This window comes from Lynx rufus, unplaced genomic scaffold (assembly GCF_022079265.1).
Source record: "Lynx rufus isolate CCGP_SWC_20201006 ecotype Redwood Valley unplaced genomic scaffold, mLynRuf1.p SCAF_3, whole genome shotgun sequence".
Taxonomy (NCBI): Eukaryota; Metazoa; Chordata; class Mammalia; order Carnivora; family Felidae; genus Lynx; species Lynx rufus.
The window spans coordinates 121,720,820-121,734,585 of NW_025814845.1; the positions used below are offsets into that span (position 1 = coordinate 121,720,820).

Below are 13,766 nucleotides of genomic sequence, written 5' to 3' on the forward strand. Positions count from 1 at the left end.
GGGGCGCCTGGGTGGCGCAGTCGGTTAAGCGTCCGACTTCAGCCAGGTCACGATCTCGCGATCCGTGAGTTCGAGCCCCGCGTCGGGCTCTGGGCTGATGGCTCAGAGCCTGGAGCCTGTTTCCGATTCTGTGTCTCCCTCTCTCTCTGCCCCTCCCCCGTTCATGCTCTGTCTCTCTCTGTCCCAAAAAAAATAAATAAACGTTGAAAAAAAAAAAAAAAAGAATGGACACTTAACTGACTGAGCCACCCAGGTGCCCCGGGGGGTATCACATTTAGAAAGGCATGTGAAATCAGGACACGTATGAAAAAGACAGGGTGGGGGAAAGATGGTGAACACCTGAGAGGAGGGGTACAGATATTTTGAGTATATTCACCTTTACCCATTGCAATTTGCCCTTCAATTAACCCTCAGTCTTCCTTTTCAAATAAAATGGATCAATGCATCATTATTATTACTGTGATTAGTTAAGAAAATATGTACTTGAGAATGAGAATATGCTAGCAAAACTTAAAGAATATGAACAGCTAAGATTCAGAAATAGCATTTCAATCTAATTTGGATTTAAATGAGATCTTGCCAGAGTCTTACCTTCTGCCTTGACACCATCCAAGACTTTATCGTTGGCACTAACACACTTCCCAGAAGGATCTGAACTGGGTGGTATATGAGTAAGGGCACGGATATTAGAGAGAGGTGCTCATGGCCTGCAAACACTATCTTCAGCATTGGAATTCCTGGTGGACAAAGAAGACAGAAAATCTAGAGGCAAATTCAGTCTGTCATCAAACTAAAGACACACTCCAATAAAACCGGAATTTTGAACTGGGTCATTATCATCTTTCCCCCGGAATGTATTCATAGGGAATGTCTCAAACACATAATCAAATCTTTCCATCTTCCTTTCACTACATAGCTCTTCCCAGAACAGATTAAAGCTGAAAAGGTGATCAGTGTTCAACAGCACCAATAATTCCCACTGCAAATCAGCAGCCTGTCTACCGAGGAGAGGGGAGAAGAGTTGCTTCTCAGAAGGCTGAAAAATAATCGTAAGGAAGAGGTCCAAAATGGATCCTTCCGTGCTTAGTAGTGAAATAGACTGCTGGTGTTTAGGAGGGAGGCCTGCTTGACACCACTTCAAAGTCCCAAAAGTTCACTCTTGAGAATCGAAAGGATATGGTAAGATAACATATGATATACATCGTTATAAGTAGGAGGATACTTTTGCCAAGTGAATGTTAATAAAGTCTTTGCCCCTTCTCTTTTGGCCAAGGATCCCAAAGCTCTTTACGAGCTACTGTGTACGGCAAGTGAATTCTACGATGAGTGCTGAATGTTTAAGCCCCACAGTGAAAGTCTTAATGGAGCTCAGGTAAATGAATACAGCTTTGTGAATCTACCACTCTATAATACCAAGGGCAAAGTCTGCAGATTTTGTAAACAGCTGCCTATGTGTGTACCTATTAGGCTTTTATAACAGAAATCAGACACCGGCAATTTGACTATTATTACCAATTGTTTCAATGTGGCCCAGTTGTCAGAATTCCTGTGTATGTATGTCTGCTTTTTCAACGGAATGGCTTTAATAGCTTAGCTTCCTTCTTGTTTCTTTGAGAACAGCCTCTGGAAAGGACTCAAGGTCCTAAACATGCACAATGATGGCACATAAATAACTTTTTATTATAACCCACTGAGGAAAGCTCTGCTTTTTCAATTATTTTTACCTTCTAATAAATTTCAAACCTTTATGCAAAAATGTATTTCATAGCCGCTTTCTTTTTCATAGCCTCACAAATCATTGCCGTAAACTGAAGACACTTAACTCATCCCCAACGATCTTTCTCTCACAGCTCTGAAAGGACATGCTTAGATTTTTGTAGTTTCTGTCTTCTCACTAATAGAAAAAAAACAAAAGAGCTTTCTTTTTAAAAATAATATACTTCATCAGGGGCACCTGGGTGGCTCAGTTGGTTGGGCATCCGACTTCAGCTCAGGTCATGATCTTGCGGTTCGTGAGTTTGAGCCCTGCATCGCGCTCTGTACTGATGGCTCGGAGCCTAGAGCCTGCTTTGGATTCTGTGTCTCCCTCTCTCTCTGCCCCTCCCATGTTCGCACTCTGTCTCTCTCTCAAAAATAAATAAACATTAAAAAAATTTTTTTAAAAATACACTTAATCAACTGACAGTTGAAAAGCAGCATCTGATATTACAGTCCTGGGAAGTTCTTGCGACGAGAAAAGACCAGAACATTCTCCTCCTGTTTCCAGGAGAGATTATTTGGCCCAAAGGGATGATGTTAAGTAGCCGGTGGGTGCAGGTGGAGTCAAAGTAGGGCTGAAGGGAACGAATAGAAATACAGAGACATTTGTCCCCGTAAATGATCAGAGCAAAGATTCTGACCCAAAGTTCGAGGACCATGGCTGCTGGGCTAAATCACCTGAGTTACCCTTTTTTGGCAAAGACTCAGGCTCTGTGTCTTTCTCTGGCAAGCTTAAGTAGGCTCTGAAGGGAAGCCAGAGATACAGTCACGGGGCTGCTGCTGCAATAAATAAACAAATAATCGCTGCAAAGAGGCATCTCCTCAGGCCTTGCCTGAGATAGGAGGCATCTCAGGGCAAGCCACATCAGAGGTTCACCTTAGTGTGAGGAATTAGGTACAGAGATGTGGCAGTAATGACGATGAGAATTGTTGTTATGCAATGAGTGCTTACTACATGTCACGTGCTGCCAAAGTGCTCTCCCATATTAATGGAATTAAGCCTCCCAATAACCCTTGGAGGCTGATGAAAACTACTGTTTGCACTATTTTTCTGATGAGGAAAGAGGCACCTCGTGGTCAGGAAGCTTTTCCAGGTGGGGGGGTCTGAACTGCAACCCAGGCAATCTCGTGTTCCAGTTCTCTGGGCTAGGTAAGGGTCAAGGCCTCCGAGGTCTTCAGTTCAAGATGCCATGGGGACGGCAGCTTCGTTAGGCAGAAATGGAACTTTTTGGTGTGTAAACGCTTTCTAGTCCAGAAGTTCTTTTGGAACTCATTCCCCTTGGATGCTTCCCAGAAGCACTTCCAGAAGCAGAAGACGTCATCAAACTCCCCTGCCACCCATACCGGATGTTCCTGTGATTTCACATGCTCGAGGAGCTAGGTGATGGCTAGGACAACCCCAGTAGTGTCAAGGGCACACAGACAGAAAGATGGAGCCAAGCCTTTACTCGCAGGAAGCTTCCAGTGTACAAGTGACCTTCTACCTTCACACCATTTGTGTGAAGTTCTCTTCTGGGCTGGTTCTTCAGCTCCTAGATCTAATCTTCAAACACACCCTTCTGTACACTGCTCCAGGATGGGGCTGGGACTCTGCAAACATCACCCGTCCTTGGCAGCCGACTCCGTGGATGGTTCTGCCAACCGGGGCACTAGAGGAAGGCTGGAGGAGGAGGAGCTTGGGGTTCCTGATGGCCACAGCGCCTTCAGGGAGCGGCAGTGGTTGGCTCCAGCAGATAGGTCCTTGTGCCCCTCCTAAGATGCCTCAGCCCCCGTTTCCTTCTCTAAGCTTCTAGGCTCTGACAACCCCCACTTCTTCCCTTTGTTCACCCAGCTCCCGCTGCTACCTGTGGTTATTACTCCTTTTTTGTCCTCACGGTCCCCTTTCCCCCTTTCGCGTTTCCCCACACTGTTTACTCTTTCCTACGTGAAAGAGTGTTTTCCCTTTTTCCTGATGGACCTGGTGGTACAGACGCTTTTCTTACGCTGCCTTGTAGTGCACGTATTCACTCCCCACAAAGAGAAGGGGTCCGTGATGACTACCAGCTGCCACGGACATGTGTCGGGTTAAACAGGGATTTCTTCTCACTTTATGTGCCTGCAATACCCCCTTGTTAATCATTAATCACATTTCCTATCACTATCACTCGAAGTGACTAATGTTAAAAATATGATTGAACATGATGTAATAGAGGAAAAAAACTTAGCTTCCAGAGATCAGGACCCAAGTCCCTTTCACATGTCCTCGCTTACTCTCGTATGGCAGATGTGCAGCTCCGTCTCTTGGTGAGGGGAGGGGGACCCCAGCAATTCAGGTCATATGTTATTCATTTCCGAAATCTTCATTTTCTTTCAGTCTCTCTCTTTTTTTTTTAATGTTTATTTCTGAGAGAGAGAGAGAGAGCGAGAGAGCAAGCGAATGGGGGAGGGGCAAAGAGAGAGAGGGATACAGAGGATCCAAAGAGGGCTCTCCAAGCTGACAACAGCGAGCTGGATGTGGGCTCGAACTCACGAACCAGGAGACCATGACCGGACCAAAGTCAGAGGCTCAAATGACTGAGCCACCCAGATGCCCCTTTTCTTCAGTCTTAAAATCCACCTTACTTTTCAATCATTTGATTTCTACTTTCCTTTTCAATTATTCGAGTTTTTTCTCCAATCTCTTATTTATCTCCATCTTTCCATCTCTCTTTTTCCCTACTGTTCTTTCAGCCTCCCGCCCAACTCTAGTAGACCCTTCACTCTGCATTTTCATTTCCTCGAAGGTCAGTGTAGAAAGAAATTGGGAGAAGCAGAGCGAGGGTTCACTTTTCCATGTTGGAGTGTCTCATGCTATGGTGGCCATCACTTGGAAGCAGTGAGGTCAGTACGTCAGTTCCAGGGCATCTGTGTCACGTTGCCGGCACTATTAGGATGACAACGCAAAATTCAACAGAGACGTAAGGAACCTGTAAGAGTCACGATTTCCATCAGTTGGCCATGAACTTGGCAGAACGCAATCTTCAAGCCAAATCAGAACACCAGCAGTGGCTCTTGTTCCAGAAACCTATGTCACGCACCACCTTCCACCCTCTTTACTCACTTGTTTAATAACTCGCTCCATCATTTGTTCGTTCAGTTAGCACTCATGGAACTTATTAACTGCTCTGTGAAAGAGCGAGGAATGCCGGGAATGGAATGTGACATAACCCACACTGGTGGCTTCCCAGGCACCCCTGTGACCGCTCACACCTCCTCCCCATAAACTTCCTTCAGGGCAATCTGCTCTCCACTGCATTCCCACACTATGTCCCACAACCACACGAAGGTCTCTCTGACTTGAGGTCTGTTCTGTCGAAGCTATTTTCCACTCTGTGGCCAGAGTGAGCACAAAATCAGGTTACATCAAATCCCTCGGGAGTTTGTCACATAGGGGAGACTCCTAGGTGTGGTACACAAGGACCCTCCTGACCTGGCCCCTACCCGTCCCTGTGTGTCTCACACTCCCCCACTCCTCACTTTGTGCTCCAGCCGGGAGGAGCTCCGCGCTGCCCTCCTCGCCCTCCCTGCCACGTGCCCAGGCCCCAGCGCTGTCCCCCAGCCTTTGCACTCAAGCTCCTTTTGCCTGGAATGCCCTTCACCCACTTCTCGAGCCCTCTCCTCCAGTGGCCCTCAGTTCTTAAGTCACCTCCTCTGGGATGCCGTCTTCACAGTCGCCCACTGGCCTTCAGGTCCTCTCCACTCTGTGCTCGCCTGACCCGCAGCACATTCCAGCCTCGTGCTCACCGCGAGTACTACCACTGCCGGTCCTTAGGAGCTGCCCTCACTAAGGTGGCAGCTGAGGGTCAGCAGCTGTTTCCTCTTCATCTCTGAGCACATAGTGGGTGCTCAAAAGGAGTGTGTCGAGTGAATGGATTTCTATTTTTCAAGATCCCACCATAAATTTACCGTGCAGACTATCACTCCGTTTTCATTATCTTCTTTAAGTAGGGGGAAAAAATGGCAATAATTAAAAAAAAAAAAAACAAACTTACTAGAAAGAGTTTTCTTTTTAAAGTAAAATTTAAATATAGGACTCTTTTCATCTTGCTATCACTGCAGTAATATAAATGAAGCAAATTAATTTTAATGCTCCCAGGTACTGATTCTGTGTCACCATGGTTGACAGGATCCAACTAGACTTTATGAGATGGCATTTGACTTTATGGAAGTGAACACTATGCCTGCATTTACAATTTTACGGGGGCTTTAAGCTGTCATGCTGAAAAATGTTTATAAAACATTAATCAAAAAATGCCTCTTTAATACAATGCATTGTCTGAAAGATGTTAGAAGGCGCATATTGTAAATGGATTCTTTTTCTGACTAAAGTAATTTCCACCAAAAGCATTTCCCCATTGCTCTACAAGTACACTGTGTGGATAGATAAAGAGCACTTTCCCAGCACATTACTACCTGCTCCAAACACTTGGGAAATCAGTAATGTACAGCATGCCATATTTCCATGTCACACATGACACATTCGTCTAAAATTATCCAACAGAGTTTGACACTGAGGCACATTCCATACGCAGGGCTTTCAACTGACATCTGCCAAGTAGGAACTTCAAGTGAGAGCTTTCTTCTTCTAACAAGCGAGTAAGGGGTTTCTTTTATCCTATACCCAGGATGGAAAGGATAAAACAATACGTACAAGAACAAGTTTTTTTTTTTTCCTTCCTATTTTAAAAATGTTTATTTTATGTTCTCTGAATTAGAAAATTCCCTTTGTATTAGTGTTCAAGCTTCAACAGTTTCTATGTTCTATCGGATGGGCAGTTTTTAATTGTTCCTTGGGAAACATTTATCTTTCCAGGTTAAACACGGACTTTGATTTAGCCCACACTGAAGGCAGAAGGCTGCTCTATTGTTCGCGACATAAAAACTATCTACTTCATATCATAGTTCAGTTTACTTACCTGTAGGTGCACAATGTTCTCACCATCCGTCCATCCACCCATCCATCCATTCCTTCGTTAAAATATACTTTTTGGGCCTCTGCCCTGTGTGAGTCACTCTTCTAGGTGCTGACCATATAAGGTCAGTAGCACCGCCAAGGCCTCTGCCTTCCTGGGGCTCACCTTCCTGTAGCTCTTGCCCTGATACCTCAGCTTTCCTCCGCCAGAGGGACAAGTGTCAGCATGGTGAGTGTAACCTGTTCTGTCACTGGCTTCCCCACTTTCTACAACTCAAAGTTTGGGAATTATCTTCGACCAACCCCATTTGTCTTCTTACCCCTAGATCAAGCCACCGAAATCTGTAGATTCTTTCCTCCGCCTGCCACTCCCCTTCCCCCTCGGTTTTCACTGCCACCTTCCTAATTCCGTACCTCATAAAGGCAAGCTGAGATTACTCTTATAGCCTCCTGACATAACCCATCTTCAGAGTCTTCCCTTCATCAATCCTCCAAACCACGGCCAGATTAATCTTCCTACAACCCACATTAATTAAAGCCAATACCCTGCTCAAGAATTACAATGACTGTCCAGTGCCCATTCATCACGTTCTCTACCTATTCAACTTCAGTGAAAAACAGTTACTACCAGCACCATTTTGTAAGTGCTTACCGCGTGCGAAGTGCTTTGCCTGCATTATCTCATTTAATCCTTGCAACAGCCCTATGGAGTGGGGGCAATTTTCCCATTTAGGCATGAAGGAACTGAGGTTGAGAGCAGTTAAGTGGCTTGCCTGACATCATGCATCATGCATTTCAGTAGAGGTGGAATTGGACCTCAGTCTATTTACTTGTAATCACTGAGCTATGCCAACTCCATTAAACCAAACTTTCAGTTGTCAATTGCAGTTCTCAGCTCAGGTCTAGCACTTTCTTGTCTTTGTGAAAGCCCAGCCTCTGCTGGACCTTGCCCTTTCTCTCTACGCACCTAAATCCTATGGGTTCATTCAGGCTCAGCTTTATATTTCCTCTACCGTGAAGGTGGCCTCCCTACTGATTTCTTCCTCTTTTGAGGCAAGAAGATGCTCTTCCTCCTGCATCAGATAAACTAGCATTTGCTTATGTTGCCATTATTTTCTTTGGTGTAGGTTTTGTTTTCCCCTGACCATAGGCAAAGTATAGCATTCTTCTTTTAAACTCCTGCAGTATTTAAGCACAGGACTGGTACTTAATAAATGATTGATTACTTAAGAATAGATACTAAAGTAATGTTTCCTATTTAAGAAGACAGGATATGGAACACATAAATACTAGCTGCTTCGCTAGATTGCAAAGAGAGTGCATTCACACACTCCTTGGGGAGAGGACTGTATTTCCTAGGACAAAATACACTTGCTATTGCAGGAAGGAAAGAAACTGGACTGACTGAGGAACACGAAATTTGAAACGAGTACTAAATTGTGGAGTAGGAGAGGAAATATGTTGGAAAACAGCCTCTGCGTCCCTCGAAGTCTAATATGACACTCACATTCCCACTTAGCAAAGATAGCGTGTATTCCAATCACCTGGATCACTTCCTGTCTTTTAGGGGTTCATTCGCCTGAATTCACATGACTTGTTTTCCATTTAAATGCTTTCTCAGACTTTTCACTGAGGTTTGGAGAGAGCTGCTGGCAAATCTGGAATCCAGTTGCTTCTCTCTTCCGTCGTCATGGTGATTTCCCACTTTTGTTTAGTCTGTTCTTAGTTAGAAACATCCATAAGTTTACTATCTAAATGTCCTACACATTGTTATTGAATTCTATCTCTTCCTCAGTGAATCTCTCAGAAAAGCCCATGTTTGCCTTTAAAAGTCATTGGGATAGATGGTCTCCCCAGTCATAATATAACCCAGGAAGGCAGTCGCTGTTTAAGACACTCTTCTCCCACATCACTAAATGCCAATCTCTGTGTTCCCTTCTCACACATGCGCGCGCGCGCGCACACACACACACACACACACACACACAGTCTTTCTCTTTAGAGACAAGTACTCACAAAACGTCAAACTCACTGGCACTAATTTATCTCAATTACTAAACAAGGGAGCAATTACATGCCATTTCTAGAGCACAAAATGATACCATGATAAAGTGCAACAAGTTTTAGAATTTGGTTAGAAAAGGCTTTCAGGTGAGATTTACCTAAAGCGAGCTAATTTTCAGTAATATAGCTGTCATTTTCATGCAGCCATTTATAATTTATTATATCCAGTAACCTACGTGAGGCAGGTCAGTGTAGGAGTTAAGAAGCCTGACACAGAAGTCAAAGAGCCCTGGGTCAGCACGTGCACCACTTCCCACCTGTGTGACTTTGGTTGGGCAAGTTATTTAGCCTCAGTTTTCACATCTGTAAAGTGTACCTACTCTGTAGGTTTGGGGCTTTTGTCTTTTTTAATAGACAGTAAGTGAAACAATGTACAAAGTCCATTATGTGTCAGACAATCTTCTAGGTGCAGTGAATAAATGGGCAATCGCCCCCTTCCACTGCCTTCAAGGAGTGTATGCTGTTACTCATTTAATAGGGAGAGAAGATAGAGGATACCAGGCCAAATCAAGGCAAAGAGCAAATTCCACGCAGTAACAAAATCATGACACACGGCAGCGAGAAAATGCAGCACTGCTGTCTAGGTAAACAGTTGTTAGGCAAATGGTTTCAGTGAACGTTTGTGTTATTCTGATTTTTGTCTCTTGTTTGGAGGGGGTAAAACGAAAGGCCATCTGCTTCTAGGTTGAATGGTTATGGCTTGGCTTGTTAGAGGCCTGCTGGATTCGTCAAGAGCTACCCTAAGGTGTGGCCTTTTGGAGCAGCTGCTATTTAGTCTGCACAGCCCCCAGAATTCTATTCTGCTTACAATCCTGGCTATTCTAGAACTCCTCCCCCAATCCCCTCCCCCCAGCCTTCCAAACCCATCTGGAATGTTCTGAAGGCTGGCAAGTCAACTTCCTGCAGATTCCCTCAGGACTGCGGACAGGATGTCACAGATCTTCTTCTCACTCCCATCTAAATAACTGGTCTTTTGTGCAAATTCTCCAAGGTACTTTAATATGCAGATTACACTGCTTCACCCTTGCCAATGATTTACATTTCACTTTCCTCCCCGGTCTTTTTGTGTCATTCCATCCTTAACTGCAATCTCCTGCCCTATTATCTTTGGCGTTACCCCACCACAGCATCAGAAAGCCTACTGCTGCTTTATGACACACAGAAGAAGACATTTTTGTCCTTTTTTACAAAGAGGCATCCAAAATGAGGTACAACTAAATAACATATGCAGATAGGAGCTCTCTCGCACTTTCCCCAGTGTCCCAGTGGGTTCACGGAACCCACATAGAAGTCGAACATTTCCAAAGTGCTCAATACAAAGGCAACAACAGCAGCTCCGGGATCTCTGACGAACCCCCTTGGCTAGGCCTCTGGCAGAAAAACACGGCAATCCTGCACCAGTTTAACAGATATCTACAAATGGAATTTTAATTTCTAACCTCCGAAGCCCAAAATATGTCATAGGGTTATCTCTGTAGCTGGCGTACGAGAGGGGAGGGGACACTTTACAATCCACACAGGAGACGTCAGCAAACGTGCGTCACAAACTGGCCTCAAACACCCCCTCTGTTTTCCTCTCAGGGGCTCACACTGCTCTCCGGCCACCCTCCCCTCCACACTTAGGAGGACTTTAAATGTCAGATGTCTTTTCTGATGTGAAACTTTAGACATTTATCCTTCATCTTTCAAAACCGTAATTCAAGAATATATATATTTTTTTTATCCAAAAGGGAGAATTAGGTCTGCAAGAGCAGGACAATTAACAAATATAAGGTTACAAACTACACATCTAAGGCCATTATTAAGAAAAAGGAACCACCTTTCCAGTAATCAAAAGCTTTAGAAAAGAGAGAGCAGTATCCATGTTTCAGTCTTTCAACAATCCCACCTCGTACAGAACTTCAGAAGTCATATCTGGAGTTCATAGATTTTTTTTTAAGTTTATTTATTTGTTTATTTTGAGAGAGAAAGAGAGAGAGCGAGAGAGAGAGAGCGAGAGAGAGAGAGAGCGCACACTAGCAGGGGAGGGGTAGAGAGAGAGGGAGAGAGAGCATCCCAAGCAGGCTCCACACTGTCAGCGCGGCGCGAACTCACGAACAGTGAGATCATGACCTGAACTGAAATCAAGAATCGGATGTTTAACCGACTGAGCCACCCAGGTGCCCCACTGAGTTCATGGACGTTTTTGATCTTCATTTGTGTGTTGGAAAGGCACTACAGGGTACAGAAGACAATTACACAGGGCTTGCTATGTGTCAGGTACCATTCTGAGAGTGTGCAAACATCAGTTCATTCACTCCTCATGCTTACAGTGTGAGTAAAGCTACCATTCTTGTCTCCACTTTTCAGATGAGGAAACTGAGGTCACCATCAGTACAAATTTCCCCAAGGCCACGCGCAGCTGGTGACTGGATGTAGCTGGGATGTGAATACAGACAGACTGGCTCCAGTGTCTGTGGTCTTCAACCATACTCTGTGCTTGCAATGCCTGAAATGCTGATTTGTTGGGGTACTTAGGAACCCCAGAGAAAAGAGATGCTTGATAATATTAACATCGAAAACAGGTGTTACTTGCTTCAAATAAAAGGTGGCTTATGATCATTTTTGGCCCTTTAGGAAAATAATAGATTGTGTTTTAGTCTTCAGTTACCTGGGCTGTAATCCCATCGCTTTGCTGAAAGTTTTATGTAAATAAAGATGCAAGAAAAGACCAAAACGAGCAGCTGGTGTTATTTCTGTTCTGAAACAGGTACGTTCTGATTGGAAAAGACGTTTAATGAATGGCCTGAGCTGACTCACCAGATGCTGACAATGAAACATTTAACTCTACCAATTGAAGGTTTCTGCCTCGGAAGATTAGGTACACCTTCACCTGTCTGACAGCGTTGTAGGAGTAATTAGCAAGCAGGGAATTCAAGAATGAATTAAAGAACTGAGCCACAGAGGCTTCATTCAAACGCCGGCTGTGTCTTCCAGGATGGGGTCACCATATTTATGGACACAAGGTGGGCAGGAAGTAGATGGACATGACTTTTTTTTCCTTTTCTAGGCTGTGAAGGAAGAGTCTTTTGTCTTCTTACAAGAAAATCTGGCTAATATGCTCACAGGACATGAAAACATCAAAAATAGATTGAGGCTTTTGTATGACAAAAATAACACAAGGTCATCAGAATATATTTAACATGATCACCAATACAGAAGTGGCCCCTGGTTCAGAACAGAACTCACCGAACTCCGGCTCTGGAAAGACTTGCTTAATTTTACAGAAGTTTTTAGATGTGTTTTTATATAAATGAAGAAAAACACTCCAATCTTTTCTGTCCGAGGCACATCAGAGAAGCAGATGGATGTGACACGTGCTTTCGTGGATTCTGACACAGCCCCCACCCTCTAAACTTAGTGCTCCCTAAAATTTTGCCCTGATAATGCTCTTAACAGTGGACGGTGGAACTTCTGGGAGGCTTTCAAGTCTTAGTTAAGTGGTATATGTGATCAGCTGTGACCCAAATGCACATTATTTTTTTAAGATACATTCTTTCTTTTGTCAACATGGCTGTTAATCACCCTCTGGCAGTAATTTTCTTCTTGATGATACAATGTTTATGATGAACATCAACATCAGAAGAGATGTCTTCTGACACAAAAGAATTAAAGAACTGACACAAAACAAGGCAGTTTTGATTTGGGGATTAGAAATTAGCATTATTTATCTTTAAATCCAACTGTTTTAAAAATGTTCACTCAGGTTTCTGTGGTTTAACTTAGCTAGATGATGTCCTACTAACCTCCTCCTGCTCTTTATTCTGAATATATAAAAATTGGAGAGTTAAGGCCTCATTTAGAAGGCTTTTAGGCAGAGGAAGAAATTAAGAAAGCCCTTGGAGCCATTTCTGGAAATAATGATGTTTGTCTAATCCCCTCAGTTCTCCTTAACCTCTGAGTACTTCACACATCTAAGAGAATTGTGGTTTTCACAAGTCAGTACAGACAAATGGCCACTTTTATTAACAAATCAGTAGGGATAATCTTAAATTGCAGTCTTTAAAAAAATTTTTTTTAATGTTTATTTATTTTTGAGACAGAGCATGAGCAGGGAAGGGGCTGAGAGGGAGACACAGAATCACAAAGCAGGCTCCAGGCTCTGAGCTGTCAGCGCAGGGCTTGAACTCAGAAACCGCGAGATCGTGACCTGAGCTGAAGTCGGACGCTTAACTGACTGAGTCACCCATGCGCCCCCTAAATTGCAGTCTTTTTGAAACACAGTAGTGCATAAATGCACATAGATGCAGAAAGTAGTCTGATGCGGTAGTTCTCAGCCCCTGCTACACATTAGAATCACCTGGGTGGCTTTCAGGAACTATGATGCTGGGTCCATCCTGAGAGATTCAGAGGTAATCGCTGTGGGGAGAGGTCAGGGCATCACGGTTATTGGACAGCTCCCAGATGATTCTAATGTGAGCTGGGCTGAGAAGCCAGGTCTGGTAGAAGGGGGGAGCAAGAGGACTCTGGAGGATGCTGGAGGCACAGATGGGCCCGTATGCTGTAGGCTCTGCTCTTTAGTCACTATGTGGATTGGGGTAAATTATCTGACCTCACTGAAGCAGAACTTTCTACCTTGGACAGTGTGCTCAATAATACCTACTGTGCAGGGCTACTGTGAAGCTTACATGAGATAAAGGCAACTTATGTGCCTAATACAGTGCCTAGCATTAGCAGATAAACAGCGGGGCCTTCTCCCTTTAATGTTTCAAATTGTCTTCATATCTACTTTCTGATTTAATGTTCCCCTCAGCCTTATAAGGCAGAAGAAAACAGGCCTGCAAGTTTGGATGTCAATATGTTTGGCTGATTTAGAATTTCAGATCATTTTATTAAAATAATTTCATATCCTCTCTAACCTCTGGAGTGGCTCAGGGCTCAGTCCTCCAAGCTCCTTTCTCCTCTATCTCCATAGTCCTTAGTGACCTCATCCAGTCTGAGAGCTTAAAATAACCTCTATGTGATGAAAGCCCCA

The 13,766-nt window shown here is 44.0% G+C and overlaps 1 protein-coding gene across 1 annotated transcript in view; it reads right to left on the reverse strand.

Moving 5' to 3' along the window:
- Positions 1-13,766, reverse strand: part of SLC10A7 (solute carrier family 10 member 7) — a 254,752-nt gene that overhangs the window by 4,458 nt on the left and 236,528 nt on the right. Inside the window, exon 11 of the mRNA XM_047091249.1 lies at positions 592-737. Coding sequence (XP_046947205.1) covers positions 592-737 — 146 coding nt within the window. The remainder of the gene's footprint in view (positions 1-591; positions 738-13,766) is intronic.